The sequence below is a fragment of the Dama dama genome, chromosome 24, assembly GCF_033118175.1.
Source record: "Dama dama isolate Ldn47 chromosome 24, ASM3311817v1, whole genome shotgun sequence".
Lineage (NCBI taxonomy): Eukaryota > Metazoa > Chordata > Mammalia > Artiodactyla > Cervidae > Dama > Dama dama.
In genome coordinates this window covers 19,644,354-19,667,046 of record NC_083704.1, presented here as the reverse complement: position 1 = coordinate 19,667,046, position 22,693 = coordinate 19,644,354, and the positions used below count along the sequence as shown (strand labels likewise).

Here is a 22,693-nt window from a genome sequence, read left to right as displayed (position 1 = left end):
GTGGCTCAGAGTCATTGCTCTTGGCCTCTCTCTCTGGTGGGAGGCAGAGTCTTGCTGGGAGCAGGGCCCACGTTTTGTTGAACTCCAGAGCATAGTTAATATGGAATGTTTCAGAACTGGAGCTCCGTGAATGATTTCTCCCGCCTCCTCAACAGTTGTGTGGGGTTGTTGGTTGGCTTAACCTGCTACTTGTGCTCTGAGAGATGAGATTCTGAGTTTAGCCAGTAAGGCTGGCATATAATGGCATCCAGGCTTCCGAGAATGGGCTCCATGTGCCTCTGAAGCCCAGGGACAGCTCCCAAAGATAAGCACCCTTTCCTTGTTCACCCCACACCAACACAAGTCCATGACGTGCATCCCAACAGGAGTAAAGGGTTCTTGCAGGGACAAGAACTCTGTCTCTGTGCTCCTCTCTCTGAAACGCTGGTCAGGGTTTACTGGGAGGCACCCAGAGGCTGGACTTGTGCTAGGCCTCTGACTCACTTTTCATTCCGGGTGGAGGTGAGCAACTGCCTGGTGACACTGAGACTTCTCGATCTGACCCCTGCAGACGAGGGCTTACACCCCCAGCTCAACCCTACTGGGTTCTCTTTTCTTCTTGGGAAAATATTTTCTGACACTCTTGTCTTCCTTCCCATCCTCTCTCCCTCCCTAATCTGTCTCCTTTCTATCCATCCTCCCTCCCATCCTTCTACCTTCCCCTTGTTCTTAGGACTCATTCTGATTTCTGTTTTTTTTTCCTCATACTTGCATGAGAAGAATTTAATGATGCCAATTTGACATCTAAGCCCTTCAAGCTGAAGTTCATTTCTTGAGATATAGGAGTTAAAAATATGAAAACACCATAGCTTACCCTTTCCCCTCCTCCTTACTCCTTAATTCCTGAGCTCCAGGGACTTCTCCTGGACTGGTGGGACTGTTGCATTCATGCAGAAACAATGTCATGACCAAATGGGCACTCCGTGGATGAGGCTGGGAAGCCTAGCATAGAGCCAGGGCTGCCAAGGGTGTTCGTCCCAGAACAGATAATAAAGGGGAAGGTTGGCTGATGTTTCAAGACTCTTAGACCTCCAGTCTGGCTTAGCGTATAGAATTAATTTAAGTTCTCATTCTCTTTTCGACTTCAGAAATGGACATTGACCAGTTTACCGTCACTTTCTCCCCTGGTCAAGTTGGTCAGTCTCCTGACACTTCCTGTTGCCCATGCCCATGCCAGGGCAGCCCATGCCCTGCTTATGTTCAAGGTCTGCTGGTTTATTGATCCTTTCTCTCAAACCTTTACCCAGCAAAAGACCCTTTGATCCCCCTATAGTGGTCCAGCATGACCCACATTAACACTGCCCAGTTTATGCTTGAACTTAGGGAATCTTCCAACTCCAGTTAATTTTTTTAAATGCCAGTAAGGGCACAAAATCCCATCTAGGAGATGAAAGATCCCTGAGATGATTTTATCCCATTGCACGCTGCCAGTTTATTCTCCAAGATGTTATAGTTGTTATCACTGTGTGGCCCAAAACGAGCTTACCAAATGTTCCAATGTGTTTATACAAATATTGCTGTTATTAACTAGAGTCTAAGAAAAGGAAAACTGATTGCCCTCCATTATGGAGCTTGATAACAGAAGTGTGATCATGCATAAAATACCCACCCAGTGCAGCAAATTCTGGGGTGAGTGACAGAGATCTGGACTGCCTTATGCTGCTGATTTTTAAACATCACATATATGTGTTTGCAGTTTCCCTGGTGTCTGATTTGTTACCTGCTCAGAATAACTTATTGGGAAAAGGTGCTCCTTGTTGAACATTTATGCTATGTGAAGTGGCTTGGTTCTTCTATCTTCTCTTTAGAGATGGCCCTCTGCAACAAAAACTGGTTGAAAAATCCTATCAGATCCAGGAAGTATTTGCTTTGAGGGCCTGGGGGTCAGTAGGCATCTTGTTAAGGTTTTCTCATTTGCTCAGTGGTAGCCCACCTACCACTTGCTGTTCAAGGATAGGAGCTACCTGTCAAAGAAGGTGTTCGGGACAACTGAGTCTACAGCCCCGGGGAGCAATGCTTCACTTATTACTTGTGCAATGTGAATACAAATTTTATCCATTTTAAAAGCTACCTCCTTGATTCTGCATACCCTGATGTGATCTTTATTGTTTTTATTAAAGTCTAGTTGATTTACAATGTTGTGCCAATTTTTTGCAGTACAACAAAGTGATTCAATTGTATATACATTATTTTTTGTATTCTTTCCCATTATGGTTTATCATAGGATATTGAATATAGTTCCCTGTGCTATACCTACTGTATGGACCTTGTTGTTTATCTAGTCTATATAAATAGTTTGCATATGCTAACCCCAAACTCCCCCTCAGTCCCTCCCTAGACCCTGGCAGCCACAAGTCTGTTCTCTATGTCTGAGAGTCTGTTTCATAGACTTCTTTCATAGGTTCCTTTATGTCATATTTTAGATTCCATATATAAGTGATATATTTGTCTTTCTCTGACTTCTTCACTTAGTATGATGATCTCTGGTTGCATCCATGTTGCTGCAAATGACATCATTTCATTCTTTTTTATGGCTGAGTAGTATGTGTACCATATCTTCCTTATCCATTCCCTGGTTTGATTTTTCAAGTTGTGAAGGCAAAATGAGGTGATGGAAAAGGAAGATGCACTTCTGAGTTTAAGTCCAGGCTCTGTTCCTCTGTTCCTTTCTCAGGGCTTCTCTTTCTTTATATTTAAAATCAAATGATTGACCTAGAAAATTCTCTAAGATTCTTCCAAAGTCTGGTAGTATGATTCTTGCTTTGTTCCAGGTTTGCCAGCTGGTGAATAATGGGGCACACCAAGAAGCTCTTTTTTTTTAAGCTCAGTTTTCTTTTTGCATATTGCATTGTTGCTTTATGTGCCTCAAAACCATAGGTTTAAATAAACATGCGGTCAATTCCCATTAATTTCTTTTTCCTGTAGGACTTACTAGTACTGCTTTGAGACAGGATCTATGAGTACCAACACTTGGAAAACTCCCATAGTCAAGAGATTGATAGTTGAAAACTGTCTTATGATAATTCTGTGTGTTGATCTTTTCATTCATCTTTGCCTTATGTAATATTTTCTTTCATTCTAAGGGGACACTTCTATTGGTGAGCAGTTCCCTTTAATGGAGGGTCCTGTTAAAACTGTGTCAAGGTCTTTCAGAATTTCAGAGTGTACATTTTCCGTGTGGATGCAAGTACTTCATGAGTACTTGACACATACACAGCAGGCGAGAGATTCTTATGAATTTCATTTGAAGTCAAAAGATCTGAATGTGTCCCTTATTGCAAACATTATTCAAAAGTAAATAAGATACCAATTGAACACATTTTGAGAGAGATCATTTTTTATCCTTGTGTAGTTCTGTTTGATACCGTTAAATAGCAAATTTTAGGTGTTCCATAAATATTTATCGATTGCTTGATTGAAAGAGGTTTCTAGTTGCTGGCAAGTTCATTGCTCGAAGGAGCATCCCACAAGCCATGTTTCGCTTCCCCAGCTGTGTTCATCATATAAGGAACATGGAGCATTTCAGTAATTTACCAGAGGCCACTGCATATCAGCCACCACACCTTGGCTCTGGAGACCTGGCTAAAAGTCCCAGTTCTGCCCCCAGAGGGCTCAGCGTTGATCCAGGAATGGATGAACAACAGTTAAGGGGTTGTGGCAGGTGCTGTGATGAAGGCAGGCATAGGACGGTGGTGGAAACGTCATGCGGCATGAGAAAGGTGGCCTCCCCTGCCACTCCCAGCCACAGCAGACGACATCTGGCCTGAATTTTTAAGAATAAATCTGTTTGCCAAACTTTTATTTTTGTTTCTTATTACTATTATTGTTGTTTTCACTTTGGACTGTGGCAGGGATGCTAGAAGAAGGCAGGAAGGGTTTTGTGTCTGGATGCACACTTGGGTTTTTTCTTTCTTCCCCATCCCCTTGCTGCCAGCCTGTACTTAGCTCAGAGAGCACATTGTGGGTGAGGAGGGGCCTGTCTGTCAACACTGCAGGCAGACATACGAAGGGGACACGATCCGTCCCTGGGGGCCTGCCTCTGGCTCCGGGGCCAGGGTTCTCCCGCCTGACCAGCACTGGCCCTGGCCCACCACGTCTGCCTTGAGGCCTTGGGCCCTCCTGGGAGCCCAGAAGATGGAATCTTCCCGCTGAAAGCCCAGAGGACGGAATCTTCCTGCTGGAAGCCCAGAGGACGGAATCTCCCTGCTGGAAGCCCAGAGGACAGAACCTTCCTGCTGGAAGCCTAGAGGATGGAATCTTCCTGCTGGAAGCCTAGATAATGTGAGAGGGCGCGACTGGGGAAACTCGGTGACGTGTTCACCTGCTGGAAGGGCGTCCGCAGTGCACTGCAGGGGTGTTGCGCAGACCGGGACCCTCGAGCCGCGTGGGCATACCAGTTGACAGATGGCTCCGGTTAACCCAGGCCCTCATCTGCGCCAACTGAAACGCATCGCTAATAGTAACTTATGTTTGCTGCTAGAGGGCCTCCACCATACCTGTCAGTCACGTTTAAAATCCACCTGAAACTCTTATCTCCCGTGTCCCTAACCAGAAAGATGGAGGGAGATCCAACTAAAAGAAGGGAGTTAATTTTATGCCACCAGGCTCTTAGGCCAAGAACACCGTATGGTCTTGTCTATAGGTGGAAGAAGACCCTGACCCCAGCGAGTCTCCTCCGAGCCTGCTAAGTCCCATGAAACCCTGACCACAGGGCAGAGGAGCTGGGTGACTGCTTCACGGCTGGCAAAGCAGAGGCCCAGCGCCAGCTCCCTCACACCCAAACCGTCCCACTTGGGACCCCCAAATCCTGTCCTTTCTTCCCAGGAAATCCCATGTGTTATGTTTATGAGCGAAAATTCCATGGACAGAGGAACCTGGCGGGCTACAGTCCATGGGGTCCCAAAAAGTCAGACACAACTGCGCAACTAACACTCACACATATTTATGAGGTACGTGAGTGAATTCATTTTAAATTACTCTGTGCCCAAGGCCTTGGATCTCCCTTGCTCTGTCATCTCCTGGGTCTTGTGGTTTTCTCCCACTCTCAGGCTTTGGGATCCTGCTGGGACTTTGAAAAAACTGGACTGTGGGAATCAATGGATCTCCTGTAACCTCCAGTGCGCTCATTCTCCAGACTCTGTGGCCCCAGATGTCAGCTCCGGGAGCAGAGACGAACCTCTGCCGCTTTCGAAAGCAGTAGCTGTCAGCTGTCAGGACGGGGAGGCCAGGGATAGAGACACATTAAAAGATGGCAGTGGGGATGGAAAGCAGATTGAAGAGGGGCTCGGGGAAAACTAGGGGGCTGCTGTGGCTGGTTGGATGTGGGAGACAAGAGTAGAGGCAGTCATCTCTGGTGATTCAAAGATGCATGGCCGGGCAGCCGGGCAGATCGGAGAGTTCATTAAAATGGGAAAAAGAAAAGAGGAAGAGTGAGGGCGAAGGAGCCGAGCTCAGTTTAGATTCCATCGAGTTAGTGCTGCTGGTGGAACAGCCTTGTGGAAAACTCAGTCATATGAAAGTGACCTTCTCCCCACATGTGGACTCAATGTTGTTTGGGCTCCTATTTTAAAAAAGAATTTTTTAAATGTTTAATTGGAGGACAGTGATGTTACAAATACTGTGTTGGTTTGTGCTATCCATCACCATGAATCAGCCACAGGCATACATATGTCCCCTCCCTCCTGAATCTCCTCCCACCCCATCCCACCCCCCAGGTTGTCACAGAGCACCGGGTTTCAGCCCCCTGAGCCATACAGCAAATTCCCTCTGGCTGTCTTTGTTACACATGGTAGTGTTTGTGGTTCCGTGATGCAGGCTCCAGATCTCTAGGAGTCTGGCCATGCAGGAGAAGACAGAAAAGGATCGTGGGTTGATGCCACCCTGTGTCCTGTGGCAACACCTCTGTGCCAAGTGCTCGTGCCTGCATGGTCCAGATGGCGCAGCAACATAAGCCCGCCCCCCGACCCCACCCCGAAACGTAGTCTGAACCTGCGCGCTGAGTGGGATGTGCTGTGTGTTCATTTCAGGGAGATCGTGGATGTCGTGTGTGTGTCATTTGCGTGTGCTTCTACTTCTCATTCTCTCAGTGGCTCCTTCCTAACCTCCCAGGATTGGTTCTTGTCTTCTGATATGTTGTCTTTTGAGTTCCGGCCCACACCAAGGGCAGAAGGGAGTGACCACGGTTCATTCTTACTGTTGATCATTAGAGGTATCTCCTACCTTGACTGTTGAGACCCCAGCCCAACATTTTCATCTGAAGTCTTCCAGTGCCACTTCCACCTTCATATGCTGGAATGGAGTCTGACGCTGTCTTTACAGTGAGTGCGCTTTGGGAAGGCTGATGGCTTTCCAGCAGCATTTCCTTGCTGTGCCCTTGGTGTTGCGGAGCTGTCCCCTTTAAGCACTGAAGCAATTAGTTTCAAGAAGGCTGATTCTTCAGGGTCCAGTGCTCTCCTGCCTTTCATTTGCTGAAGCTGTACATCTTAATGAAGTTGTTTCATCTATGTTACCAAACACTAGAATTTTGCGGCTTCAATTCTAATTATCTCTACTGGCAAACGCTGTTTTATTAGAACTCTCAAGTGCCCTGTTTATTAAATGTCCGTACACCATGGCGTTGGGGCACACAAATTAGGTCAGCTCTCCTTATTGGGTTCTGGACGGAGGGGTTGAGGATTGTCATCATAATCCTCAAGTGCAGTAGGATCGTCTTGGGTGTCTTTGTGGGAGGGCAGTGCTGGCTTCTCCTTCTGCCCTGAGCTCAGCTTCCATTCTTACCCCTCAGCCAATGCTGACGCTGAGTGTCTCAGTCCTGTGACTGTTGACTGTGGGGCCACTGTGTAACTTCATTCTTGGGTGTGGTACGCTCATTCTTTCCTGTCCTGTAATTGCCAAATACCCACATCTTGCTTCCCGGGTTGCATATCTCATGACAGGCCATGCATATTAAGGGATCTTTTGAAGCCAGGAGGTCCCAGTGGTGGTAGCACAGGGCTGGGCATGTTGTAGCTGGAGAAGTTAGAGGGCAGTGTTAGAACGGCAGCCTCAAATCAGCCTTTCTGTCCTCTTTCCACCCCCTGCTCCAGAGTCCTTTACGTCCCTGGTCCTCAGGTTGTGTTGGTTAACCTGGGATGGGCTGACCAGTGACCCTGATGTCCTGCACTCCGCCCTCCTGCTCTGTCAGTGTTTTCACTAGGCAGCGTTGCTTGGTGATCAAGGGTCACCTTCCATCTCCTAGATTGAATCCCAGCCTCACAATCAAGAAGCTCAGTGATCTTTGGCGAGTGACACTTCACCTCCTTAACCTCAGAGCCCGTATCTGTGAGAAGGGGGGATTTGTAGCCACTTCGGGGTTTTGGTGAGGATTAAATGAGATGATCCAGGTGGAGGGCTTGAGGTACGGGCCATAGCGTGTAGTCCGTTATCAGTATCTTTTCACTTCCGCCTTGTCCATGCTCGGGCTCGTGTGGCTGCTCTGCCGCCATCAGCACAGAAGCTGCTGGTGTGCTGGCCCCTGACCCTGTGCCCGAGGCCCTGCTGTGGTCATTAAATGTTTCCCTCTCTCCTCACACTGCTCTTACTGCATGTGTTGGGGCATCAGTGGTGTGGACCCCTTGTTTTGTTAGTGAGCTGTGGGACTCTCTTTAGGGAGAGGGGCTCTCTTAGAGGAACATCTAATGAAGACACAGCCTTTGATCAGCGTTATCCCTCCCCTCCATCTCTGGCCTGTGGTCTTTGAATCAAACTTGTGGTTCCTTTCCTCTTTATGCTAATCTTGCAGGGTCCCCACATATTTACCCTGATGTCCTCTCCCTTCATATAATTCTCTACTCTGGTTTTGAAAGAAATATGATGTTTTTCATAGCATAACTTATCCCCTGTGGGCTATGAATGTGGTTGTGAACCGCAGGAACAAATCTTATTAAAGTTGCTAAGAGAAGTGAAGTAACTCAATTTGATAGAAATTAATAGAAGTGTGCTTAATTCACTTTCATACCTTCTCAACTGCTCTTGTCATGTCTTGAGCATTGTTTTTGGGGGAAATTAAGTTCCAGGCCACAGCAGTTACTGTCTGATTTCCCCTAGAGAACCACATCGTTGTCTTGAGCAGGCACAGTCACTATGTTCTATGGTTTCTCTCTTTCAAACTAAGTAAGAAGCATTCTTGTAGGTAGAGGAGGGAAGAAGTGAATATAATTTTAACAAAGCCCCTATTTTATACTGAACAAAGTTCACGGTCTGTGAATAGTTTAAAAAATCAATAGCATGAATCAGCCATGGATTCACATGTGTTCCCCATCCTGATCCCCCCTCCCACCTCCCTCCCCATCACATCCCTCTGGGTCATCCCGGTGCACCAGCCCCGAGCACTTGTCTCATGCATCCAACCTGGACTGGTGATCTGTTTCACACTTGATAATATATATGTTTCGATGCTTTTCTCTCAGATCATCCCACCCTTGCCTTCTCCCATGCTTAGCTTCCAACTAATAAAAATAAATGGAAAAAAAAAATCAGTAGCAAAGAAATTAAAACAAAGTGTTTTGAATAATGGCTGAAATAGAAAAGGAGCCATGTCTCCCAGTCTGGTTATAGGATCTTTGGTCTCTATTCTCTGCATCAGATATTGTGCCCTGAGCATCTCCAGTGATAAGGTTAGTGGGGGCTCTTGATAGCCAGAGTACACCTTTATGCCCTTCTGCAGGTGGAGCACTGTGGGGCTGGCAGAGCCCCTCCTTCTACAGTGACTCTGGAAACTCCAGGCCGGGAGTCTCAGGACTTAATTGGCTGGGGTACATTCCTGGGCTCTTAGTATTCAGGGGTAATAGAGGTTTGAAAAGTTGACTTTTGTACTTAAAGAAAATGCCTTTATCAACAAGTAACTCTCACTTTTGAGCACCAGGAAAAACTGAAGCATTGACTTTAGAACAAGCCAAAAATACTTCCAAGAGCATAGTAAGATCATATATAGTCACAAAAGTATGTTTATGAAAGGAACAGTGGATTTATCTCTAGTAAAACTGACCTATATTTTCTGACAGACTGGCCTTTGAACAAGGACTGGTATAATTTTACCAAATGGAAACAAAAGAAGAGATTTATTACTGTCTTTATTCTTCACAAGAATAAGTTTCCTTTGTATCGTTAGCTACTTTATCATGAGTAACATGTCATGTCATCTTGGTGCTTATTAATCATCCTTTCCCTCCAACCAATTGTAAGAATAATTAGATGAAATTGGTGGTAGCCCATTGCTTCCACATTAATATTCTTAAGCTGGTGTCAGTGAAACAGTCAAACATGAATATCCACTTTAATACCTGTGTTTCTAAAGAATAGAACTTTCCAGGCATTGATATTTGGAAAGCAGACCTTTTGTAGATGATTAGGCTCAAGAAATAGAGTGACTCCCATTGGTGGGATGTACATGTCTGATGACTGCAGTTTAGAGCCCGATGCCATGTTGATGTTTTTGTGAGCTTTTGGAAACCATGTGTTCATCAAGGGACTCTGAGCAGCTCTGCTGAAGGTCCTCATTCTGAGGCCTGGGCTATTGGTGCATATTCCCTCCAGACTGGTCACAAGGCAGAGGAAGGATATGACCGTGAAGCCATCTCTAGCCCTTAAAGCTTCTGCCCAAATGAGTCCAATTGGCCAAAGCCAGTCTTTGGGGCAACTCTAAGTATGAGTGGGCAGGAAAGGGCCATCCTCCTATATATCTAGGAGAGGGAAGTGGGAATTGCGTACATTTGTAGTGACCAACTCAAAGTCACAAACATAGATTCTTGACTAAAATGGGAAGCTGGCTCCCTGAAAAGACCAGTAATATAGGCAAGGCTTTGGTGAGTCTGATCAAGAAGAGGGAGGAGATAGTGTAAAAGGTGATGTCAGTCAGCTCAGAGAAGATAGGTGAAGATAGGAGAGATTGTTCTGTATGATTCTGTTACAGTATGTTTGAAAACTTGGGACATTATAGATGATTTTCTTGGAAAATGGACATAAAGTTGGATCAGTATGCATGCTAAGATGTCTTTCAAAAAAATATGTGAAGATCTACCAGTAAAAATACACTGATCCCAGTTGCTTTTATTAAATACTAGGGAGTTCTACCATCTCCCCCAGAAATAGACATTAGATGCATAATAAATGTTTGTGGAATAAAATGAAGGGACAAAGGGTATCATCAAACTGATACTAAATTCAGATGAAGATGTAACTCAAAGGCCATTAACACTGGAGAACATTGATGGCAATTCAATTCAGTTGCTCAGTCATGTCCAACACTTTGTGACCCCATGGACTGCAGCACATCAGGCTTCCCTGTCCATCACCAACTCCTGGAACTTACTCAAACTCATGTCCATCACATTGATGATGCCATCCAACCATCTCATCCTCTGTCGCCCGCTTCTCCTCCCAACTTCAATCTTTTCCAGCATAAGGGTCTTTTCCAATGAGTCGGCTCTTTGCACCAGGTGGTCAAAGTACTGGAGTTTGAGCTTCAGCATCAGTCCTTCCAATGAATGTTGAGGACTAATTTCCTTTAGGATGGACTGGTTTGATCTCCTTGCAGTCCAAGGCACTCTCAAGAGTCTTCTCCAACACCACAGTTTAAAAGCATCAATTCTTTGGTGCTCAGCTTTCTATATGGTCCAACTCTCACATCCGTACATGACTACTGGAAAAACCATAGCTTTGACTACACGGACCTTTGTTGGTAAAGTAATGTCTCTGCTTTTTAATATGCTATCTAGGTTGGTCATAGCTTTTCTTCCAAGAAGCAAGTGTCTTTTAATTTCATGGCTGCAGTCACCATTTGCAGTGATTTTGGAGCCCAAGAAAATAAAGTCTCTCACTGTTTCCATTGTTTCCCCATCTATTTGCCATGAAGTGATGGGACTGGATGCCATGATCTTAGTTTTCTAAATGTTGAGTTTTAAGCCAACACTCTTGTCTTTCACTTTCATCAAGAGGCTCTTTAGTTCCTCTTCACTTTCTGCCATAAGGATGGTGTCATCTGCATATCTGAGGTTATTGATGACCTGATGGTCAAAACCGAAATCAGATTGATTATATTCTTTGCAGCCAAAGATGGAGAAGCTCTATACAGTCAGCAAAAACAAGACCAGGAGCTGACTGTGGCTCAGATCATGAATGCCTTATTGCCAAATTCAGAATTAAATTGAAGAAAGTAGGGAAATCCACTAGACCATTCAGATATATCATAATGAAATTGTTAGAAAACGCCGCAGGAGGAAAAAGCCACCTCTAAGGATCGTTGATGAAGGCCTTTATTGAGCGGTCGCTCTCGGGCAGAACTCCCAGGGGCGGGTGAGCGAGGAGACAAAGGGAGTCTGCGAGGTATGAGGGGTGGGGGGGAGGGGTTTTATAGCCAGGGCTGGCGTCCAAGCCAGGTCTTTTCATATAAGGAAGAAAGCGCGGGCTACAGCGGCGGTCAGTGTCTAAGGGCTCCGTGTTGGTACATGATTGGACCAGGCTGCAGGGGGTCGGTCTCCGGAAGTTTAGCCAGCCTCCGGAATTTGCCTTGCGGCACTTTTCCGGGGCATGTCTCAACATACCCGACCTTTCAGAAATCTCTTACAATTACACAGTGGAAGTGACAAAGAGATTCAAGGGATTAGATCTGATAGAGTGTCTAAAGAACTATGGATGGAGGTTCCTGGCATTGTACAGGAAGCAGTGATCAAGACCATGCCCAAGGGAAAAAAAATGCAAAAAGGGCAAAATGGTTGTTTGGAAAGGCTTTACAAATAGCCGAGAGAAGAAGAGACGCTAAAGGCAAAGGAGGAAAGGAAAGGTATATCCATTTGAATGCCAAATTCCAAATAATAGCAAGGAGAGATAAGAAAGCCTTCCTCATGATCAATGCAAAGAAATGAGGAAAACAATAGAATGGGAAAGACTAGAGATCTCTTCAAGAAAATTAGAGATACCAAGGGAACATTTCATGCAAAGATGAGCACAATAAAGGACAGCAATGAGATGGACCTAACAGAAGCAGAAGATATTAAGAAGAGGTGGCAAGAATACACAGAACTATATAAAAAAGATCTTCATGACCCAGATAATCACAGTGTGATCACTCACATGGAGCCAGACATCCTGGAATGCAAAGTCAACTGGGCCTTAGGAATCATCACTATGAACAAAGCTAGTGGAGGTGATGGAATTCCAGCTGAGCTATTTCAAATCCTGAAGATGATGCTGTGAAAGTGCTGCACTCAATATGCCAGCAAATTTGGAAAACTCGGCAGTGGCCACAGGACTGGAAAAGGTCAGTTTTCATTCAAATTCCAAAGAAAGGCAATGCCAAAGAATGTTCAAACCACCACACAGTTGCACTCATCTCACATGCCAGCAAAGTTATGCTCAAAATTCTCTAAGCCAGGCTTCAGCAATACATGAACCATGAACTTCCATATGTTCAAACTGGATTTAGAAAAGGCAGAGGAACCAGAGATCAACTTGCCAACATCTGCTGGATCATGAAAAAAGCAAGAGAGTTCCAGAAAAACATCTATTTCTACTTTATTGACTACACCAAAGCCTTTTACTGTGTGGATCACAGTAAACTGTGGAAAATTCTGATAGAGATGGGAATACCAGACCACCTTACCTGCCTCCTGAGAAACATGTATGCAGGTCAGGAAGCAACAGTTAGAACTGAACATGGAACAACAGATTGGTTCCAAATAGGAAAAGGAGTACGTCAAGGCTGTATATTGTCATCATGCTTATTTAACTTATATGCAGAGTACATCATACAAAATGCCGGGCTGGATGAACATTGATATAACTGTTCTAAAATAAATAAGCAAATAGAACCTGGCACTATAATAAAAGTACCAATCCAGATGTGGTCAGATGTGGTCTTCTGAAGGAGGTATGCCTTACTTGCTTTGTTTAAAGTTGTAACCTTCCCCTACAGCAAACCCAAACAACTGTTCCCTGTTCCGTTTCTCCTTGCAGTGTGTTTCATCCTTTAACATAGAATGTAATTATCGTCTTCCCCCCTGCTACCTGTAAATTCTACAAGGGTGGGGCTGCTTTTTGAAAATTTAAAAAAAAAATTTGGTTTGTTTTATTCACTGATATAAGCCAAGTACCTAGAATACTGGGCACTTTGTAAATAAAAGTTGTAAGAAAGACTTAATTCTCAATGCAAAATGGGATCCTGTACTGGATCCTGGAACAGAAAAGGATGTTAGCAGAAAATGTGACATTTGAATAGTCTTTAGTTTTGTTATTAGAACCATACCAATGGTACCTTAGTTTTGATCAACGTACTTTGGTTGGGTAAGATGCTAACAGGGGAAGCTGGGTGAAGGGTGTATGGAGACTCTGTATGCTGTCTTTACAACTCTGCTGTGACTCTAAAAGTATTTCAAAAGAAAATATTTGGGATCCCTTAAAAAGTTAGAAAGAAGTTATCTTTTGTGTCTTGTCAATGAGAAATTGGACCCAAGTTACTCCCTGGTATGCTATGTGAAGTGTTAGGAAAAGCAGAGTTCACTCTTTCGGGTCCCTGTATAGTTTATTACACTGAAGCAGTGATGCAATAAGTCATGTTCAACGTCACCAGCCATGTGTAAGAGTGAGGAAGGAGAACAGCAGTAACAGTTGACTCTCAAAACTGCAGAAATATTTCTTTAAGAAGTTTTTCTTTCGTGATCTCAAAGTCACTTTCAGATGTGGTTTCATAAGTTCTACGTACTTGACCTCTAGTCACTGTGACTCCTTAGTTGCCCATCAGAAGCCCCGAGGGCAGAGTGGTTGTCCTTCAGCGCTTGGGCAGGGGATAGCATGCAGCCATGCTGGTGCCCTGCGTGGTTCACGCTGCCTCCCAGCTCACCTGACTCACCGATGGGACCTTAACATAGAGGAATTTTGCCTCATTCAAGTGGAAAAAGATAATCACCCAACCTCGTGCAAAGAATGAAGGCAGGTCAGCAATCAAAAAATGGGCCAAAGAACTAAACAGACATTTCTCCAAAGAAGACATACAGATAGATGGCTAACAAACACATGAAAAGATGCTCAACATCACTCATTATCAGGGAAATGCAAATCAAAACCACAATGAGGTACCAGTCAGGATGGCTGCTATCCAAAAGTCTACAAGCAATAAATGCTGGAGAGGGTGTGGAGAAAAGGGAACCCTCTTACACTGTTGGTGGGAATGCAAACTAGTACAGCCACTATGGAGAACAGTGTGGAGATTCCTTAAAAAACTGGAAGTAGAACTGCCATATGACCCAGCAATCCCACTCCTGGGCATACACACTGAGGAAACCAGATCTGAAAGAGACACGTGCACCCCAGTGTTCATTGCAGCACTGTTTATAATAGCCAGGATGTGGAAGCAACCTAGATGCCCATCAGCGGACGAATGGATAAGGAAGCTGTGGTACATATACACCATGGAATATTACTCAGCCATTAAAAAGAATACATTTGAATCAGTTCTGATGAGATGGATGAAACTGGAGCCCATTATACAGAGTGAAGTAAGCCAGAAAGATAAACACCAATACAGTATACTAATGCATATATATGGATTTTAGAAAGATGGTAATGATAACCCTATATGCAGGACAGAAAAAGAGACACAGATGCATAGAACAGACTTTTGGACTCTGTGGGAGAAGGCGAGGGTGGGATGATCTGAGAGAAAGCATTGAAACATGTATATTATCAAGTGTGAAACAGATCACCAGTCCAGGTTGGATGCATGAGACAAGTGCTCGGGCCTGGTGCACTGGGAAGACCCAGAGGGATGGGATGGGATGGGGAGGGAGGTGGGAGGGGGGTCAGGATGGGGAACACATGTAAATCCATGGCTGATTCATATCAATGTATGGCAAAAACCACTACAATATTGTAAAGTAATTAGCCTCCAACTAATAAAAATAAAATAAAAAAATAGAAAAACAAAAAAAAGAATGAAGGGAGGTCAGTCATGTGACCATTTGTCTTTTTTATGATGTAATGATGTTACTCTGTTTCTGTACAGTTATGATGAAAATGGTACTCTGTTGCAGGAACATCAGGAGAACATTCTGGGTAACACCATGCAAAGTGTGGTTGCATTGCTCAACAATCTTGTTGCCTGCAAAGATTCGAATATGAAGCTACTTTACGAGCAAGGTAAATGCTTCTTAGAATTCATCTTTAATTATGTTGAATTTTGCCTATTTATAAGTTTCTTCATCTCACATAGTAGACAGTTAACAAGTACTACTTAGAGTTGATCGATCAAAATAGATGCTTAAAGGTCTACAAATATGATAATTTTACCAGCACAAATGGGAAGTCTGGTTGGATTGTGATAGTGTCTCAGAGTTAATTCATTCTTGTTCATGACACAAAATCAATAGACACTCCTTACAGATGATAGATCAAGAAATGGAAATGTAAGCATCCTGTGTAGACTTTTTGCTACCAATCAAAATAAAAACATACATGCTCAAAATCACCTTGGAAAATGAGACTGAATGCGTTGAGGGTGGCTTTCCTTTACATCTTATGCATATCTGTAATACTGAAATGAAAAACTTTTAGAAGTTTTTAAAGAGCTCAATTAAAGAGTTCAGTTTTTTGTTTGTTTGTTTGTTTTAGGTTTAAAACCAAATTGGGAGGGCAGTACAGAAATTTCCCATATAACCCCTGTCCCCACACATGGAGAGCATACCCCATTATCAGTATCACTCACCAAAGTGGTATTTTTTTAATTTTTTTGCCAAAGATAAATGTACATTGATATAATAATCATCCAGAGTTCATAGTTTACATTCAGGCTCACTCTTGATTTTGTACTTTCTCTGTGTGTGGACAAGTGTGTAATGCCATGTGGGGCTTCCCCAGTGTGACTCAACGGTAAGGTGCTCGCCTGCAGTGCAGGGGGCGCAGGAGACACAGGTTCAGTCCCTTGGTCAGGAACATCTCCTGGAGGGGGGCAGAGCAACCCACTCTAGTATTCTTGCCGGGAAAATCCCATGGACACAGGAGCCTAGCAGGCTACTGTCCATGGGGTCGCAAAGAGTCAGACGCAGCAGAAGCGACTGAGCATGCATGCATAATGACATCCATCCATCCATTATCATGTTGTACGGTGTATTTTCATTGGCTTACCAGTCCTCTGTGCTCTACCTGTCCATCCCCACTGCCTTCTGCAACCTCTGATCTTTTTACTGTCTACACAGTTTTGCCCCTTCCAGAACATCATAAAGTTAGAATCATACAGTATGTCACCTTTTCAGACTGGCTTTTTTTCACTCAGTAATATTAATTTAAGGTTCTTCCATGTGTTTTCATGGTTTGATGGCTCATTTCATTTTAGTACTGAATAAAATTCTCTACTGTCTGGACGTACTGCAGTTTGTTAATCCATTCACCTAATGAAGGACATCTTGGTTGCTTCCAGGTTTTGGCAATTATGAATAAAGCTGCTATAAATATACGTATTAAGGTTTTTGTGTGGACATAAGTTTTGAACTCCTTTAGGTAAATACCGAACAGTGTACTTGCTAATAGTATGTTAATTATTTCATTTTTTAAGGGATGCCAAACTATCTCCCAGTGTGGCTGTACCGTTGTGCATTCCCAAAGTGAATGAGAGTTTCTGTTCCTCAATACCCTTGCCAGTTTTGGGTGTTGTCAGTGTTCTGGATTTTGGATGTTCTGTTAAGTGGTCATGGTAGCTCCTTGTTTTAATTTCCCTTTCCCTGATGGTATACAATGTGAAGCATTTTCTTATATTCTTGTTTGCCATTTGTGTATCTTCTCTGGTGGAGGTCTCTGCTAAAATCTTTAACTTAATTTTTAATTGGATTATTTTTTCTTCTTGCTCTTGGGTTTCAAGAGTTCTTTGCATTTGTTGGATAAAGTCCTTTATCAGATGTGTCTTTTGCAAATATTTTCTCCCAATCTGTGACTTGTGTTTTAATTCTTTTGGAGAGCCAAAGTTTTAATTTTAGTTAAGTCCAGTTTATCAATTTTTAAAAATGGATTCTGTCCATGGTGTTATTATCTCAGAAGTCTTCACCATACCCAGTGTCATCTAGGTTTTCTCCTACATTATCCTCTAGGAGTTTTGTAGTTTTGAAATTTTACAATTAGGTCTGTGATCCATTGTGAGTTAATGTTTGTGAAGGGTATAAGGTAGATTTTTTTTTGTATGTTGCTGTTCCAGCACTGTTTGATGGGGAGACTGTCTTTGCTCCATTGTGTTTCCTCTGCTCCTTTGTCAAAGGTCATTTAGCTGTATTTATCCAAGTGTGTTACTGGGCTCTCTGTTCTCTTCCATTGACCTATTTGCTTTATACTTTCACCAGTACCCACTGTCTTGATGACTGTAGCTTTAAGGTAAATCTTTAAGTCGGGTGGCATCAGTCCTTCAAGTTTGTTCTTCTCCTTAATATAGACTTTAGAATCAGTTTGTTGATACTCATAAAATAACTTTCTTGGACTTTGATTGGGATTGCATTGAATCTATAGATAAAGTTGGGAATATTGTTACATCTTAAACACAGTGTTTACTACTTTTATATTAATAAAATCTCTCATTTGAATGTTCATGAAAATAAGACTTGCATAGGATCAATGAATAAAAAAATCCAAGATCAATGGATAAAATCTTTAACGATCAATGAACTAAAAAAATCCAAGATCAGTGGATAAAATCTTTAAGTCACGGTTTTGATTTTCCCCCCAACATTTAGAGTTGTGTTTCTGTGTGGTCACTATACCTAAATGTTGGCAATGTTTTTTTCTCCCTTAAGAAGCATGTGCATTCTCAACAATAATAAATATTGCTAAGAGTTGAGGGATTTTAGTACATTGAAACATTTATCCTTTTATACAGCAGCATCATATTCTGTTTTATGGGTTCATTTCAGTTCAGTCACTCAGTTGTGTCCGACTCTTTGCCACCCCATGAATCACAGCACGCCAGGCCTCCCTGTCCATCACCAACTCCCAGAGTTTACCCAAACTCATGTTCATTGAGTTGGTGATGCCATCCAGCCATCTCATCCTCTGTCGTCCTCTTCTCCTCCCTCCTTCAATCTTTCCCAGCATCAGGCTCTTTTCCAATGCGTCAGTTATTCGCATCAGGTGGCCAAAGTATTGGAGTTTCAGCTTTAGCATCAGTCACTTCCAGTGAATACTCAGGACTGATCTCCTTTAGGATGGACTAGTTGGATCTCCTTGCAGTCCAAGGGACTCTCAAGAGTCTTCTCCAACACCACAGTTCAAAAGCATCAATTCTTCTGCGCTCAGCTTTCTTTACAGTGCAATTCTCACGTCCATACATGACTACTGGAAAAACCATAGCCTTGACTAGACGGACCATTGTTGGCAAAGTAATATCTCTGCTTTTTAATATGCTGTCTAGGTTGGTCATAACTTTCCTTCCAAGGAGTAAGCGTCTTTTAATTTCATGGCTGCAGTCACCATCTGCTGTGATTTTGGAGCCCAGAAAAAGAAAGCCAGCCACTATTCCACTGTTTCTAAACCTGTAATCTAATGGATATGGGTAGTTTCCAATCTTTTGCTATTGAAGACAGTTCTTAAGCACACATAACCTTCACATGGGAGCAGAACTATCTACAGAGTAAATTCCTGGGGTTAGAATCACTAGATCAAGGGGTATCTGCTGCTGCTAAGTCGCTTCAGTTGTGTCCGACTCTGTGCGACCCCATAGATGGCTGCCCACCAGGCACCCCTGTCCCTGGGATTCTCCAGGCAAGAACAGTGGAGTGGGTTGCCATTTCCTTCTCAAGGGGTATATGCCTCTGTAATTTCCATGGGTATTGACAGGTTGTCGTAAGCAGCCTGACAGTTTATACTTCCATCAGGGCACATGAGATTACTTGTCTCTGGATCTAAGCGCATGTTATGTTTTCCCATTTGTTTGACTTTTCTTTCTTTATAGTTTTCTTTATATAGGCCATATGCATTTCTTCCTGTTTATCTCTCCCCAGATATTTTATCCTTTTTTACTTGCTATCGGAAATAAGGAATTTTCTACCAGTTTAGTTTTCAATTATTTTTTTAAGTATGTGTTTGAAAGTTTTTTTAATTTCCGTTTATTAACTTTGTCTCTAGGTTTATTCTCTTATTACTTTCCATGGTGATGACCTAGATGATTCTCTTTATTTTCTGGTTATGTAATAATAATGATTGCAAATAGAAACAGTCTTTAATTTTTATAGTTCTACTTTTTCTCTCTAGTCTAATTGCAAGATTCAAAGAGAATGATATAGAGGATATCTTGGTATTGCCTCAGAATCTTTTTTTTCTGGTTAAAGAAGTGTTTACATTTTATCTTTTGCAATCAAGAATAAATAATAGTAAATAAATAATGATGACTTTTGACCCCTCTGGAAATGATCAAATGATTTTTCCTTGGATCTATTCATGTCATGGATTATATTTAATAGAGTATCTAATATGCAACCACCCTAGTTGCATCAGTTTGGATCAGTAAGCACAGTTAATTGTGATATAATATTCTTTAATTGTGCTGCTTCAGGTTTTTGTTAATCTTTTATTCAAGATTTTCCTTTGCTGTTTATAAGTGATTTATCTATAGTTTTGTTTCTTGTTTCTTTTTTGCTGGATATTAGTGTTATTGCTGTATTGCTGCTTCTTTTTAAGGAAGTTTTCTTTCTTCCTTTGGCTCTGGAACAGTTTAGATATCTTAGATATTACCTTTTAAAAGTTTTATAGAAGTCCCTTGTGAAGCCATCTGGCTTGCTCTCTTTCTTGAAGGTACGGTAGCTGTGATAGCTCTTTGACACCATTCTATATTTCCACAGTGATAGTAAATCTTTTTTCATTTTCCCATCTTTTATAGAGTCAGTTACAGGATATTATATTTTCCTAGATTGTCTTCATTTCACACACAGTTTCAAATCTATAGACTTGGACAGAATAGCTTCTCATAATTCTTTTGTTTTCTTAGGTTTCAGAAGTTAACTTCCTGCTTCCATTTATATATATATTTTATATATGTATTTAAATATATTATATATATATTTATATATAATGCATATATTCCAAAATATATATATGTATTTGCACTTTTGTAATTTTATTGATTAGTTAAGATAATGGTTTTAACTATTATGTGCGCATTTGTGTGCGTATACAAATGTGCATATAGTATTTAGGCCAGTTTGGGAATTTGCATATTAGTCCTAGTTTAAAAAAATTCTTCTTTTATCTACTGATTCACTCTTTGTGAATGCTTAACTCATTTATCTCCTTTTTGCTTTATCATTAAAATATTTAAAGCTATGAATTTTCTTCCAGTATTGGATTCTGATCTGTAGTGCATCCATTGTTTTTGTTTTCTGCATATATTTCAGTTTTGGTGTACGTTCCTTCATTGAGCCAATAATTGTTTAACAGTGAGGGTTTATTTTGTTTTATTAATTTTGTTCTTTCTAGTTTTATTGCACTATGGTCAGCAAGTTTCGGCAGTACTGTTTTGTCTTTTTAGAATTTATTAAGGGTTTCTTGTAGCTAATATATGGTCAATTTTCATGATTTAATATGTATACTTGGGAAAGTGCATGTAGGATTTCTCTCTTGACGGTAACTGATACTAACATGCCCTCCCACCAAAACAACAGGAAAATTCAACAAAACATGTGAAGCAGTTTGTTTTCAGTCACTGGAAAATAGGCAACATTGGGTTCTGAGCCTTGAGAAGCGAAACACGAGGTGAACCTCATCACACTCTTTGTTTTTGTTCTCTTTGCTTGTTTTTTGCCTGTTTATGGAAGCAGAGTCCAAGAAGAATACCAAGGTCTTGCCGAGTTAGGGAGGAAGAGTTCAGTGTTCAGGGATGAGAACTAGTGAAGGTTCACAGGGAAGAGTATAAGAGAAGAGATGCAAAGAGGGATCGGGCCCAGAAGTCTACATGGAGGTTTCACACAGGTCCTTTGTGAGGGCTGGGCTGCAGTGGGCAAGCACAGAACAGGATTCTGTTAGGCCTAGAAAAAGGATAGAGCAGATGCCATAAGGTTGAGAGCTGGATTGATACAGCAGAGATTATGCTCATGGGGGATGTAGGAATTCCAGCCTAGCTACTGGGTGGTACCTTACTATGGTCCTAAGTAAAGTTGCATCAGCCTGAAACCAGATGCTAGTCTAGACCTTCCATAGCATTTCAATCATGTCCTGTGCATGCTATACTAAGTCACTTCAGTTGTGTCCAGCTATTTGCAACCCAATGAACTGTGGTCTGCCACGCTCCTCTGTCTATGGGATATTTTTCAGTAGTGGGTTGCCATTTCCTGCTCCAGGGGATCTTCCTGACCCAGGGATTGAACCCATGTCTCTCATGTCTTCTGCATTGGCAGACAGATTCTTTACCACTAGCACCACTTGGAAAGCCCTGGACTAATTCCTAGGGCTATGAATTAAACTATAGACCTGTCCTGACAAAGAATAAGACTAAGCCCAAGGTCAAAAGATTCACAAAGAAGTTTACTGCCTGCTAGAACAAAATCGCCAGGAGTCCAGGTGGTCTTAAGAAAGGTGGTTAGTCTGCAGGTGTGGTGGGGTGAGGAAGCGGGTAAGTGTGGGGTTCTGGGGTACACTGAGGCTGGGATCACTTTCCTGGCCCTTGCTAGTGGTTGGTGGGGAGGAGAGGTGTGACTGCGGGAAATCTGTTTCCATTCTCCAGAGATACACCAGGTGTGTCTTTTCATCATACTCGGTTGCTCTACAGGCTTCTTGGCTACTCAGCGTGGCTGATTTTTCCAAAGTTGGGTAAGAGATGTGTTGAGTGTTTGCCAGCCCAGAGTATACTAAGATTCAGTGGGGTGTGGCCACATGAGGAGTCACTAATGATCTGCCACTGTATGGGCTTGAATGTTTGTGGTTGGTTTGAATAAAGTCTTCTTGTTAGTTTTTATTTTGGGTCAATTCTGGCTCAGTTGTCGCTGTATGTATTCATTACATTTCATACGGAATTAAATTCCCTATTCCAAACGTTACAGTTACGTGTAACATTAATACTTTGAAAATCGTCCTGTTATAAGTGAGCTGTGGTGCAGATGAAGTGGAGATGATTATTCCTGCCTCTAAGTGCTTCAGTGTGGTTCTATGTTAGGCCAGTGTCTGACTGAATTTCGTTGTTGGGCCACATACTAACAGTGGAGGGACGAGTTCTAAAGCACACGTCTCCCCCCTCAGCTTTAACATCTCTGAAATGAGTGCAGCAGCACTGGTATCCAGACAGCAGTCCCAGTGTAGTTTCTGCTGTTGGCATGTGTGTGTTGAACCTTGTGGAATGAGTGTGAGTGTCCCGGAAGTGAACCCAGACACCTCGGAAGAGATGCATTGTAGTACTGTCCTGCATCCACGTTCTGATGGAGCCACATTTACGAAACAGTACAGAGGTTGGATGATTCCAGGTTGACAAATAAGAGGAGTCAGTCTCCAAATGGGAAGGACTTTTAAGAAAAACTCAACCAATTCAATGTGCGTAGACATCCCTTTTTGTGTGTCATAAAGGCAGTGAATGAGAAAATCCACATCAAAATATGTCTCAGAGCACACGCGTTGAGTGTAAGATGCAGTTCTAAGTGATAAAGTGTGTGCCATGTAAGTGGCAGCA

At 42.6% G+C, this 22,693-nt stretch overlaps 1 protein-coding gene across 4 annotated transcripts in view; it reads left to right on the top strand.

The window, feature by feature from the left end:
* The window catches only part of ULK4 (unc-51 like kinase 4), a 524,814-nt gene that overhangs the window by 278,995 nt on the left and 223,126 nt on the right, over nt 1-22,693 (top strand). For all 4 annotated transcript variants that reach the window (XM_061127855.1, XM_061127853.1, XM_061127854.1 and 1 more), the window contains one exon: nt 15,102-15,207. In XM_061127855.1, coding sequence (XP_060983838.1) covers nt 15,102-15,207 — 106 coding nt within the window. The remainder of the gene's footprint in view (nt 1-15,101; nt 15,208-22,693) is intronic.